Source organism: Coenobita brevimanus, chromosome 28 (assembly GCF_032717465.1).
Source record: "Coenobita brevimanus isolate Jiangsu-jjx chromosome 28, ASM3271746v2, whole genome shotgun sequence".
NCBI lineage: Eukaryota > Metazoa > Arthropoda > Malacostraca > Decapoda > Coenobitidae > Coenobita > Coenobita brevimanus.
Window position 1 is genome coordinate 7612537 of NC_136981.1, and position 14203 is coordinate 7626739.

Sequence of the window (14203 nt, forward strand, 5' to 3'; positions counted from 1 at the left end):
TGTGTTGTGTAATACGTATTCTGCTTTGAGATTCTTATGCCTTTATGTATTTCAGCATGAGGAAGCCCAGACAGAAGTGGCACCATGTGGGCTACAACACTAACCAGGTGGCCTTAGCCTAGGATGACCCATGATTTACGGTTATGTAAGTTGCAATTCCTTTCAATACCTTCAGCAAAAGTTGGTTGGGGTTAAGGTGTGTGTGTGTGAGTGTGAGAGAGAGAGAGAGAGTAGTAAGGATTGTACAGTATCAACCAAGATATCTTTGTGATGTCTTCTGGTAATTGATAGTGAAAATCTGAGATAAGCTCAGATTTTTTTTTTTTATGATTGTTGCAATAACCAGCATTAGGCTGCATGGCCATTTAAGTTACTGTGCTATTTTATATAATAGACACTCAGCAGATGACAATAACAGGGCAGTCAGTTTGGTGTGTGTGTGTGTGTGTGTGTGTGTGTGTGTTTTTTTTTTTTTTTTTTTTTTTTTTTTAAATAAGAAATAGTTTCATATGCTTGCAAGCCATAGTTTCTGTGCTCTAGTCATACCCTTGGCTGGAGGGAAATCATAGCCAGAGCTTAAAACAGCCCAAGCTTTTTGTTGGTACCATAGGTCAAACCTTTTCTTAACTTCACGAATAATGCTGTCATTGTGAACTGGTCTTTGTTTGGTTTAAGAATGCTTTGAACTATTGTACCACTTTAACACTGAACAACAATATGTCTTCTCTCAGCATGAACCCCAGATTATGACTTGCCTTCAGCCAGTGGTAGAGGTAGAATGTGAGCAGAAACTGTGGCTGATGCATTATAAGCTGTAATTGCTATATTACTGTGATCACATTTTCTGTGCACAGTACTTACTGTATAGCCAAAAAACACTCTGTATTCGGTAATACAGAGGAACCAGGGTAGGTGTTGTCATCTGGAGAAAGTACCTCTCTTTGGTGCTTGCAGCAAGATGTAGTTAGTGAAGACATACAGCTGTCCTTTCTTTACATGATCGTAAAAGACTTTCTGTTTGCCATATAGAGGAGATATTAGATAATAACCATAAGGAAAATGAACTTACCATTAACAGTGCTGATGCCAGGGTAACTATGATTGGCCAAATCATTTGCTAGTTTTGTTTAGATTTTATTTTTTTCTAGGCATTATAAGTGCTTTCACCTTACTTTCCACATTCACACAAATTGTACAGGTCCAGAAGATGGCTCGTTGGTCAGAGTTAAGCTTCAGTTTGTTTGAATGTGGATGGTGTCACTAACCATTTCACAGTAGCAGTATATCCTTATCTGAAGAAAATTATAAAAAATATATTGTGATATATTTTTTTAAACTGATAAAATTCAGGACCCAGATGTTATTGTAATTTAGGCAAGTATTAGTTTTTTTTTTCTTTCTTTTTTTTTTATGCCAGTAAATGAGACTCACCTTTGCACCTAGATATAATGTAAACTAGAATATTGGTAATATTTTGGGGTTTTATATATTAGTATTTGAAACTTCCACTATTTCTCCCTGATATAAAAGTCTAGCTTAAGATCCCCCATAAACAGTCTTCAGTAACTCCTTAAGTATGATATCCATTTTGTTTTGTTTTTGCCACCTCATTTGATTATATTTGGCTTAGGAGACATCCTGGTCATGGAGGGAACTAGTATGCATCCACAGGTCCCCCTTGACACTCTTCCATCTCCAATACTAATTTTATGTACCCTTCCACTGTGGTTTTTATAGAGTATATAAACAAATACAGTACATTAGTGGCAAATAGCAATAGACATAATGCTTTAAAGGCTTAGGAACAAACACTTAAATGGATTAGGAAGTTTTGCCTCTTCTTTGTTGCCAGGGGCCATTCATTTGGCTGTGTAAACATTCAGGTATAAATATGATGATTAGAATTGATTCATACCATTACAGATACAGTACTTCCAGTACTGTAACCTTTGGAAAGATGATTTTAAATATCAGTATGGAGGGCTTAGAAACCTGACTGAATTTTCACTAATTTTTTTGGTGCCATGAGTAAACATTCAGTCATGGATAATAATCAGAATGAATTCAAGCATTATTGTGTTTCCCCATTATATTCAAATCATAAACCCTAGCTGGATGGTATCTAGTTGAAGACTTGAAAGACAAGGAAACATATGCTGGCACGTTGCAAGTATTTTTTTATCTGTTTTGATGAAGACTTGAGGTTTTCACATTTTTTTCCCCTCACTGAACTTGCTTTAATATTTTTTCAATTAGTATAGCCACAGTACTATACTGAGTTGCTCATGAATTGCCTGAACTGTTCCTCATTTGCCAGATAAGTAAAAGTGAGTTATATGGCTCAGTAGATATGGAGGTCATCATATGTTTTCACTCTTGTAGAAAGGATGATTAGGGTCACCTAGAATTCTAGAAGCTTGTTTGAACATAGGCTGCCACTGATTTTGGCATTGGAATTGGATGGAATATTGACCCTGTTTGAAACCCATGGCCCAGGAGAGAGGAGGAATGTGTTCTTGGTACCAAAAGAGAGCTCAGGCTCAATTGAGACCCAGAAAATCAGCCAGAAGCATACTAATAATTAGTAAATAATGATCAGTAATCATGTTTTTTCACACAATAGATATATCAAGGGAGGATTAACAAGAGATGATTTCATTGGGGATGGGGATGGTACTTGTAGAAAGGAGTTTTAGTACCTGTGTAACATAAGGATGGGAGATTTTTTTGTGGCATGACAGTGAAAAATCAAGTTTAAGAGCAGTGGAAATGGGATTATTGAGGAATGTGTTTGGAATGTGGAGGACGGATAGGATGAGGAATAATGTGACTTTAAGTTCGTGGACTGCCAGAGTTGAAGAAATTGTGTTTAGATGATATGGTTGTGTGGAGAGACTGGGTGTGTAAAGGATTGTGAAAAAGGTGTACAGTATCTGAGTGAGTGAGGCTGGGAGGAGGAGTGGTAGACTAAGAGGAATGTGGTTAGATGTAATAAATGAATGTTTGAGAAAGAAAAGTATGGATGTTGATGAGGCTAGGAAACTGACAGTGGAATGAACTGGTTGGAAGACTTTTGTACTGAGGAGGTAGCATGTAAATTGGGGGTTTATGCCTGTGAGGTTCAGGCTGATTGGTGAGTAAATGATAATATAGCTCATATCAGTGGGCAGACTTGTGCTAGTTCTCATTTTTTTATATTTTATTTATTGCTCTTATGACTACCTCACCCCATCCCTAGGTGGGAAAAGAGGCCTGGATGATGAAGAAGATGCTGATGGCGATGGAGATGGTATTGTGCCAGTACAGCTAGGCCCATAATGTTCCTTAGCACCAAAGCCCTAAGGTGTTTCTCACTGGGCCTGGTGAAAACTTTTCCTTTTGTTTCCTCTCTTTTTTTATATTTTCCAGATGAGAGTAGGTGGTGCTTTTAGGGAAGACTCATAATTACATTGGAAAATGGAGTTGAACAAATAATAAGTAAGAGAAATGGCATGAAAAGATTGATTTAGAGAGCAAGAAAGGTGTATTAGGGTAGAGCAATATGGAAACCTTGGTCATGACCATCCACTGTGGGTTAGTTCCTTGGAGGGAGCAAGGCTGTTAAGAAGACAGTTGCCAGTAAATGTAGATAGACATCCTAATACATTAGTTTACTTTATTGCAGGATGTTGGCATTGGTGTATATTTTATTTTTTCTATTGTTACTCATATCTTGAATAAAGTGAGCAGTATGCTTCCATTAACACTGATTCTGCCATCAGTACACAGAAACAACTGATGTGTGCATTAGAGGTTTAGGCAACAAGGGTAACACTGAAGGAGGGAAGCCGATGTGTTCCCTGCAGGCCCAAATAATGAAAGTACAATGCTTTGTAGGGAATCGGAAGGCTAAGGGACATGGAGTGGAAGTACCATACCTTTAAAACACTAGACTAAGATTGCCTATTTGCATATTATTAGAAGCAGGTATGAGCTCCTGCGTGTAGCTCCTTGGTGTAGTTAAGTTGTGGTGCGTGGCTGTGCTCTCCCCTGACCTGACTAGTTTCAAAGCGGTGGTTCTCCCTCTGGTGGGCAGGTGAGCGCGTGGAGGCACCTTAGGCACTGCATGACAAGGCTTCCCGGCGGGGCTCCTACGGCCGGCCTGTGAGTACCACCTCATTGTACTCACCCACAACTCACCATCCACAGCCCAAAGGAAATTTTAAATTTATGTAGATTTAGTTAATTTAGAAGTATATTTACAGTTATGTGAAGAATGGAGCAACGTGGGAACATGGACAATGGCTCGCTAGATTCAGTATCCTGGCTTGAAAGATGGACATTTGCAATTTATGTTGCAGTATCATTAGAGAAGTGGGAGCATGAATGTCAGATAGACATGCTGCAAGTGTGTCTCCACCGACACTGCATTGGATCAGGCTACTGTGCAGCCAAGGAAATAACAACCCAGATGGAGATTTTGTTTTAAGTTTGCTGAGCAGCATATTAAGTTACGGCATGATGTAGTACAATAAGGATTTTAATGTGATTTTGTCTAGGTTTTCTTACCTGTATTTATAAGTATTATCAATACTTACTGTCTCTAGATAAGTGGAGCACTCCATTAGTCCATTTTTATGAAGCATAATGCCTTAAAGTTATGCTGTGTTGGGAATATGGTTGCTGGTATTAACCTGTTGTACTATATTTAAAATGCCTTGATCTGAAGTGACAAGGCATACCTCAATAATAATGGAATGATGGGATCAAGTAGTCTATTTTAACATCAGTATATTTTGCTGATTGTTGAGGATGGCTTACTGGTTTTGACATGGGGTGTCACAGCATCACATATTCCACGTCTCAAGTTCCTCTAAGGAGTAACGTGTAACCTTTAGGCATGGCAAGAATTGAAGAATCACAACAGTCAGATAAGATGAGCATACCAGAGGATTTCCCACCACCATGTCCCTTGCTACCACCATCACACACTGACACACACACATACTGTACCATTGCTCATGCAAGTCCTCCCTCCACACAGTTCTGGCATTGGTTGGGAAAGAGAATGTCAGGTTTGTGGGACTCTCATGTGAACATGTATTTAATATAACAGTACTAGCAACTGAAATGAGAATGAGATCTTAGGAAATTTTACTGTACAAGGTGGAACATGTATTACGTAGAATTTAGCTGCTAGTAGGTCAGGCCGTGCAGTTTGACAGCAGTTATTAAGTAGGAAACAATTTCTCAAGCCTAATGCAGAGCAATTGGTGACAGGGTGTGAGGATTGTCAGAAGAGCCAAGAGGGAGACTGTGAGGAGCATGGTCCACTACAGAGTGTAGCTGATACAGAGGTTTCTACCCGTGCACGACGTTCATTACCGCATGTACTGCAGCTCAGAGAACACCAGGATGAAACAGGTACTATCTCAACTAGGGTTTGTATTTGAACATAGGGGCATTAAAGAGGGCGAGACAGAATACTGTAGATATTTTACCTAACCATTTGTAGCAGGAGACTTTGAGGGTTATTGCTTTAGGGCGCTTTTTTATTTTTTTTTTCAACCTCGTAGTTAGTCAAAAGAAAATTGTTACAGTATTTCTGACTCGATCGTTTGGTGAAAAAAGAAAAGGGGGTGGGGTCAGGATGTTGATGATGATGATCCAGTATTTCTGCTGGAAGTTGGGGTGTCAGTATCTTTTGCTAATTTTTATTGATTTCACTGACTTCTTAGCAGTTATGCTCCAATTAATCCTGTTGTTATCATGTGGTTGACAGGAGTGTATGCCAGGGAGGAGTTAAGCAAGCGGCTGCAGTTTGGTCCACTACAGGCTGAGAGGGTTTTGGCTGGGAGTCAACAAGAGGCAACTGAAGAGGAGATCAAGGAGAAGTAATTATTAATAACTTGGCAGTTTTTCTTGGCTCTGACTGCTCAACCTGACTCAAAAGCCACAAATATTGCATGTACTAGTGCTGATGAAGGAAGCTTTCGTTAGGTGGCGTCAGTTTTATACAGTTGTCCCCCATCTCCTTCTCTATATCGCAAATGAGGGGTAGTGAACTATGAGAGAAAAGAAACTTCAGCCTGCAGTCAAACAAGTTCACAATTCACAAGAACCTGGGGATATAACTATGGTACCGTACTACTACTTGATTATAGCATGGAACTAATTGTGATATCAAGTACTTTCCATTATATTAGAATGCAGAATTGTCAGTGATTTGGTCCCAGAGTATATTTTTGGAAAAGATTCAGGGAGCTGTTGCCTCGCCTGACACTGAGAGGGCTCTCCCTCTGTGCTACAGGATCTTTGTGTGTGGCATGTGTTAGGAGTGTAATGCTGTATAATAGTGGGACCTGGGCAGTAAGGGAAGAGGATATTTGCAGGCTCAAGCATACAGAAATTACAATAATTAGGTGGATGTGAAGTGCGTCCTTGCATTCGAGGCCTGGGGGGCTAGGTTTATGATGGAAGAGTTAAGAGGTAGGATGGGACTGGAGCGTACTGATGTTGTGATGAGGAAAGGTAGATTGAGGTGGTTTGGGCATGTGGAGAGGATAGAGGATGACAGTTGGGTGAAGAAAGTGAGAAGTGTTAACGTTAGAGGTAGGGTTGCGAGAGGTGGACCTAAAAAGACCTGGGATGAGATCATTGAGTGTGACCTCAGGGATGAGGGACTGAATTGGGAGGCTGCTAGAGAACAGGCAGCATGGAGAACTGCCTTTAGGTGACCAAGGCTGATGCTGATGCATGCAAGCATGTTGGAGCCTTCAAAAATGAAAACAAATGACTTTGTTTAAAGATTATATTAATTGAATACTGTTATTTCATAAAGTAAATATAATTTAAATAATCTTTAGCTCAGTGATATATGCATTGAAGCCACTATCTGAGGTTTTTAAGTAGCTGTGGGTAACTGGCTTGAAATAAAGAGGTTAGAGCTTTCGGTACAGGTTTGGGATGGTGGACAAGATGAAACCAGTATCCAATTGTTTCTGATCAGCTTAAGGGATCCAGGATGAAGTAAAGAGTATTTAATCAAATTAGGGGATCCAGGATGAAGTAAAGAGTTTTTAATCACATCAGGGGATCCGGGATGAAATGTAGAGATTAAAATGTTTGTGGTTGCAGGTTTGGGGTGGTGTACAAAATAGTGCAACCTGAGGGTGACTACCTGCTGCTGGACACTCTGCAGGAGGAGCACAGTAACTGGATGATCTTCGTCAGACCTGCACACAAGAAGGCTGAGCAGAACCTGGTGGCATACCAGTACCGGGGCGAGATTTACTTTGCCACCATCAAGGTAGAGCGTGGCGTACTGTCAGCAAGGTAGAGACAGGCACACTCGCGTATAATTACAAGTAGAGCATGATATACAGTATACTGGTACTTCTTTAGATCTAGTTTGTCATGGTAATGGCTATGGTTTAATATGGTTGTGGGTTGTGAACAGGCCAACATTTATTGCAGGAAAGTTTTTCTCGTATGTGATCAAGTGACACAGCTTCTTTCCATAAGAAGTCTTTTTTCTTTTTCCTTTGATTAAATTGCTGAGAAAAATAAGTTTCAGGAATTTAGGATTCATATGCTAAGAAGTTGAGTAATTGGGAAAATGTTAATATGCTTAAGGGTGGGTGGTTTTTGAGAAATCAAATTTCTATTCCCTGTAGCGGATGGGGGTAAAAGCCTTTGCCAGGCCAGAAATGCACACTAAGATTTTTCTTCTGCATTTTTAAGCATGTAGATGTATTCATACTATTATGAAACAGGTGTCATCAGACAAAAAACAAAAAGAAAAAGAAAAAAGAAAAGAAATTGAATTTTCACATAATTCTAAACTGGGGGATAAAAGCATGTAGATGAAAGTTAAAATTGTAAAAAAAAAATATATACAGATGTATATATTCCTCCTTGTGTCGCTAACTGCTCATAGATGGTTACGAACATCAGTGTGGTACTGGTAGAAAAAAGAAGTTATGAGGAAGACAGTTCAACAAACAGGAATGAAGTAAACCCATTAGTTATGGAGTTGTAAAAGGAAAACATCTGTACACATAGCCGAATGTTTATGCAGCATTTTTCTGTTGATGGGTTTTCACTGAGATAGTTGAAAAGTAGGGTATTTGTGTTTATTACTGATTCATTAAGTAAAACTTCATTCATTGAGTACAGTATTTATAAAAGAAGAGCTGGTGGATATTACTTCATAATTTTAAAAGTGATTACCAAGAATGGTACAGAAGTCTGTTTGAGTGGTGTGAAGCCAAGTTGGCCTTTCATAATTTTTCTTCACTCTGTACTGTTGTCATTGGAAATATTTATAAGAAACTTTTATGGCAAAATACAAAGGAGAGGGTGCTATTATGATAGTGTTTGTGAATTTTTCCTTAGTGTAAGATATGCTGCAGTATGGTAAGTTGAGGTTGTGTTAAAGAATGGGTGTGTAGAAAGTTAAGGTATGGGTCAGATGTAGCTGGATGTATGAAGAAGAGGACGTACATTGACTCACCATAAGGATAGCAAAGAAAGCATAGAGAACAGGAAAAGTACAAGTCGTGATGATAATATACTGAAGTCTGATCTCCCAATGCCCTTTTTTTTTTTTTTTTTTTTTTTTTTTTTACCACATTTCTTAGAGAAAAGAAACCATTGAAATCAAAATTTCCCCCTTATCCATAGTGCATGATAATAATGGTTAATATCTTCAAAGAATATCACTAGTTTTCCAAGGTAATTTACCTTACCTCTAGAATGCATGCAGATGTTTTGTGATGTTTAGTCATCACCATTGTCCTAACTTTGGTTCCCGGTGGCACCAACAGATGGGTAGGATCCAGAGAAAAAATGTAAACACAAGACCAGGAGAAACTTTTAAGAGACTGCCTAGGGAATAAAGCCCAAACTACAACCCATCACTCATCTTGGATGCCTTCGGAATTCTTCACATACACTCTGCTTGTGTGTACATAGATTCCAAGCCAGCAAAACTTGATTTTACATTCATTGTAATTTAGGTTCTGATGTTATAAATTTCCTAACAACAAGCCCCCCCAAGTCAAATTGCCTTAATTTCCACCTATTGTATCCTTTTGAATGTCAGCTGTTTTGACTCAGGAGTGTTGACCATAAACAGAAATCAGTGGTTTAAGATATCTAGGCAGCTTTTTAAAGTAATTCCTATGGCATAAGAGTGAAGGGAGGATTTACCCATGGTTTCTTTTCTCCTTGTATTTTTGTCCTTATTGAGTTGTACTCTGGATCTTCCCTCTCCATATCAGGATGGGCATTGGAATAGGATGATGAAGACAATGGTGTTTAAAAGAAAGGTATTGCATAAGCATCCATTGTTTCAGAATATTGTTACTATTTTCCTGTACACTTCCTTATTCTGCATTCCTGATTATGGGATGATAGCAACAAAATACCCTTACATTTATATCATAATGCAGTGACTTATCCTCACCCCACCCTAATCCTTGCTACACATGAGTTTTTGATGTCCTCCCAGTTTATTAACTTAGTCACCCATAACCCCTGCATGTTCAGTGTAATATACAGTACTGTATGTTAGAATTAGTCTCCCATCTTTTATGTGTCTCAGTACTAAACTCTTCCAGTGACTGTATGATATGCCTCAGTCTCCATTTATTTACAGCAGCATGTGACTCGATGGTTGAGTTTCACCTACTGTGGAAAAATTATGTGAAGAGTTTGGAAAAATGGCCCAACCATATGTGAAGAGTGTAAAATTAACCCAACCATTCCTTTACTCATTTTATCCTGTCGTTGAGGCATGGATGCAAGTTCTGTGTGACTGCTATATCAAGGAAAAAGGCATTTGGTTTTAGATAGATAGATAGATGGTAGATTTTTGATGCCATAATTTTTCTGCAGTGTCCACTGCTATTTTTTTTACAGGTGTGACAAAACTGCCTTCTCCATTTGTATTATTTACATTGCCAGTGTCTGTGCATATTGAGGTGTAATTTTCATTGTGTTGTAATTATGCATTCAGGATTGTTTTTTAATCTGTCAGGTGGAGATAGGATTCTGAGGGCTTGTGTGGTGAGTGAATGGGAGTGTGGCTCATTGAATTAGGCAGACTTTGGTTAGGCTGTCATTCTATCAAATGTTTTCTGGCTCTGGGCCCCACCTCACCCCATCTTGGGATGGGAAAGGAGGTCTGGATGAAGATGATGATGATAATGATGTAGCCATGTAGCCTATAAATGAATCAACTTCAGCAATGACTTGAACAGTTGAATTGACTATTGGTACTCAATATATTTTCATGTCTAGAAATTATGGTATATATACAATACAGGCTTCTGATTTCACTGTGTTATTTTCAGGATATCCCAGCACAATGTGAACTCAAAGTGTGGTATTCCAAGGACTATGCTGAGAGGATGGGAACAAGGATACTCGCTGGTAAGGCTGGATGCATTGGATGCTCTGATCTTTTCATTTTTAGTTGGCCCAGATGTTCATTCATTTATGACCTATTTCATGTACCTCAGTGGCAGGAAAAGACAACACTGCGGCTTTACATCCTTCCCATAACACAATCTCATGTCTGTACTCTCACCTTAACTTGGCCTAGATACTCATCCATTTGCAGGTCATTTCATGTAGCCCAGTGGCAGAAAAAAGACACACTACAGCTCTACATCCCTCTCATACTGCTTCCTCACAATGAGCATCATATTCTAGTATTGATTTATTGTTACAGCTCAGTGTCCCTTATTTCCATTAAAAAAAAAAAAAAAAAATGTATTTTAGTATGTAGATTCTGAGCAAGTGGAAAAGCTTAGCTAAGATATTAATATTGTTCTTACAGAAGAGGGTGTTTCATGGCAGTTTCGCACTCGTCAAAGATTCAAATGTCGAGGTTGTGAGGTTGTGTTCAGCAGCGGTGCCAGCCTTGCCAACCACCGCTGCATTCGGAGTGCCCAGACCCCCACCACCAAGGCTCATGCACCTAGCCCCCGTGGCCGCCCCGGCAAAAAGCTTGTAAGACGAGGGGCATCCCAGGCGGCCCCCATCCCCTCCACCTCAGGTAAGAGAGTTGCTGTGAGTCAGGTGCTGCAGGAGTTTCAACAACAACAACAACAGGACCCAACCAGTGAGGAACCCAAGCCAGAACTGAAAGTAGAAGTTTCTTCACCTGCTGACTCAAGTGATTCTGATGAGAGCGAAGGTGAAGGTGAAGTTGAAGTTTCCCCACCCCAGAGACGCAGTCCTCGAGCCAGTCCACGTGGTCGAGGTTCTGTGTACACTTGCAGTCAGTGCCAGAAAGTCTTTCACAGTCCTGGCAAGTTAAAACAGCACTCCTACTCCCACACCGGAGAGCGCCCCTTCTCTTGCAATCTGTGCCACAAAGCATTCTCTTCTCGTTTCAAGTTGGTGCGGCATCAGCTCATCCACACCACAGAGCGTCAACACCAGTGTCCACTCTGTGACCGCAGCTTTCACAGAAAAGACCACTTGAAGAACCACATTCAGATACATGATCCTAATAAGCAGTTCAAGTGTGAGAGACCTAATTGTGGGAAAGAATACAATTCGTATATGTCATATAGAAAACATTGTGCGGTGCATGCTGCAGAAGAAGGTGACTTACAGTGTAAAATTTGTCAAAAAATGTTTGAAACAAAGCCAGATCTTATATATCACCTCAAGGTCCATGTGGGATCCAGATCAGTTAAAAGTCCCAGTGAAAAGAAATTCCAATGTGATCATTGCGAACGTCGCTTTTTCACTCGGAAGGATGTGAAGCGCCACCTTGTGGTGCACACAGGTAAGAGGGACTTCAGCTGCACCATCTGTCCCCAGAAGTTTGGCCGTAAAGACCACCTGGTGCGGCACATCAAGAAAAGCCATGGTGCCGACCTGAGCCGGGTGGAGGGCTTGGAGGCCATTGCAGGACCGTCATCTGCCCCTCAGGCTCTTTCTCCCAGCAGCATGAGTGTTACCTCCTCCCCGCCACCATCTACCTCCTCTAACCCGCCCCTTCCCATGGTCATCCTGCCAGAGCCCATAGCAGTTGCCGGGCCATCTGGACTGTCGGGTTCGTCGGGGCTGGGTGCTTCCTCAGGTCTCATGGAACAGCCGTCTGGAGAGAGCCACTTCATGACACAAGGGTTCCAGCCAGAGTTCAGGCTGTTTGAGGAGACCATCAAGGAAGAACCAGAGCTACAGCCCAGTATGGAGGAGATTGGTCCTGGAGGGGATGACCTCAGTAAGATTCTAGGAATGTACCTGCCTTCTGGTTCCATCAATCTGCCTGGGCCTTCCATCATGGAGACAGGAGGTGCCCAGGGAGTGGAGGGAGAGGCTCAGCGTAGTCTGCTGGAAACTGCCTTGCTACGTCTACCCCAGGAGGAGCACAAGGACCCTGTACTTTTGGGACAGGAGGGCAGCTTTCAACAGGAGGCCATGGAGGCCAGGTCTTTGTTGTCAGAGCCTCCTACACAAGAGTTTGGGCAGGAGGGTATGATATCAGTGGGAATACCAGTACTGGAGGGTGGTGCAACAGGCATGGCTGGCCAGCCTTTGCATCCCCAGGCCCCAGTACCCCAGCTGTCTGGTAGTGGGGCTCCCACCACCACCACTCCCACCACCACCACCTCCACCACTCCCACCACCACCAGCAGTGACCCCACAACCACCACAGCTGCTGCCATTCTGCCCTCACTGCCTGGCTTTGACCAGGCATTTCCTTAGTTGCCACCAGGAGTCTGTGATACACCTAGAGAAGTACAGGACTCACTTTGAGCATTGAAAGCCACAACATTTTTTAAATAGTAACTTTAACCAGTTGTTTTTAATTATGGGAAGAAGTTGACTACACTTCACCAGTGAGCTGGTGGTAAAGGGTGCACATTGAACTGAAGTTGTTTAGTGAACTGGTGAAGAAATGTAAAGACAGACATTTGTCATTTATTGTAGTTATGAACAGTTGCTTATATTCATGCATTTTTAAGTAGTGCCAGATTAATTTTAAGTGTCTGCTGCAATATTAAGTCATTAGAATATTCAACTCCAGACACTGAGTATTCTACAACTATTACAACTATGCTTATTCAGTTCAGGAAATTACGACAAATTTCTAAAAGTACACAGGACATATCAAGTAGGACGAAGACGATGATAGTGAGAGCGAGTGCAGCTCTTGTGAAGGAGAAATGTTGTTGGCACCCAGCATGTCTCATCAGTCACATCTGGAACCAAGTACCTGATTGGCTAAAAAAAATCCCCCACAGTAGTGTTGTATTGCAGTAGTCATATTTGTCTTGTAGTTCCTGTAGATATAGTTTCTTGAGAAAAATCCTGTCATAGTTTTTATTTATTTTTTTTTTCCCTGGATTTTTTTGAACTTTTTAAAAAGATGATTATTATTCTTTGAAGGCTAAAGTCCTCTTCTACCTCTGTTAGGGTTAAGAGTGATGTTATGTAAGGGTAAAAGGAGTACAAAGCTGAAGGTTTGGACATGCCTAGTGTGTCGCACTGATCACTAGTAGTCTTGTCGGTCGAGAGCCGGAGGCAGATCGGGTCATAGTTATTACTCTTGAGATTTGTTAAACACGTTGGTTACAAACTAAGCATTTATGTATTGCCAATATTCTGTTTTACCATAGTCATGCAGTTTACTTTGCAGCTGATACAGCCTGGTATGCAAATGTTTGTGAAGAGTTAGTCGTGATTGTAAGCAGGTTCATAGCTCTTGCAAGTGTCCTTAAAGCAGAAAATGAATATTTTTTGTCATGTAAAAACCTAGTACTTTGCTGTCCCACTATAATGTCACTGGGGAAGAAATTTTAGTAAGTGTGAGTGTGATTTTTTTTTTTTTTTTTTTTTTTTTTTTTTTATAAATCATATGGAGCCAAGATTCCGAGGGGGTATATGGTGAGTGAATGGCAGTGTGGCTCATTTGGTTGGGCAGACTTTGGTTAGCATCTCATTCTGTCAAGATTTTTGCGGCTCTCTGGATGGGGGTGGGAAAGGAGGTCTGGATGGTGATGTTGATGATGAACAATACAGTGCGATACGTCATGAAGTAAAGTAATGTACCTTTCACCTAGAGATTTAGCCATACAATTTCCCACCATTTTAGTAGTGAAGGTGAGCAGTAAGATGTGGCATGTTAGGTGTAGCAGAAATTAGAAGAACAAGATTAATACTCATAATAGCATAGACCACACTGATTAGTATCTTG

The 14203-nt window shown here is 40.7% G+C and overlaps 1 protein-coding gene across 1 annotated transcript; it reads left to right on the top strand.

Annotated features, from left to right (window-relative positions):
- The first annotated feature begins 123 nt into the window (after positions 1 to 123).
- LOC145394713 (uncharacterized) lies at positions 124 to 12711 on the top strand. Its single transcript, XM_080268493.1, has 6 exons — positions 124 to 145; positions 5260 to 5403; positions 5762 to 5873; positions 7117 to 7288; positions 10338 to 10416; positions 10826 to 12711. The coding sequence occupies exons 1-6, from the start codon at positions 124 to 126 to the stop codon at positions 12709 to 12711; spliced, it is 2415 nt and encodes an 804-aa protein (XP_080124619.1).
- Positions 12712 to 14203: the final 1492 nt, after the last annotated feature.

Coding starts and splice junctions, on each gene's coding strand:
- LOC145394713 (XM_080268493.1), top strand. CDS start 124: ATGACCCATGATTTACGGTTAT. Junction 146..5,259: donor GACCCATGATTTACGGTTAT/GTAAGTTGCAAT, acceptor AATTGGTGACAG/GGTGTGAGGATTGTCAGAAG. Junction 10,417..10,825: donor GGGAACAAGGATACTCGCTG/GTAAGGCTGGAT, acceptor TTGTTCTTACAG/AAGAGGGTGTTTCATGGCAG.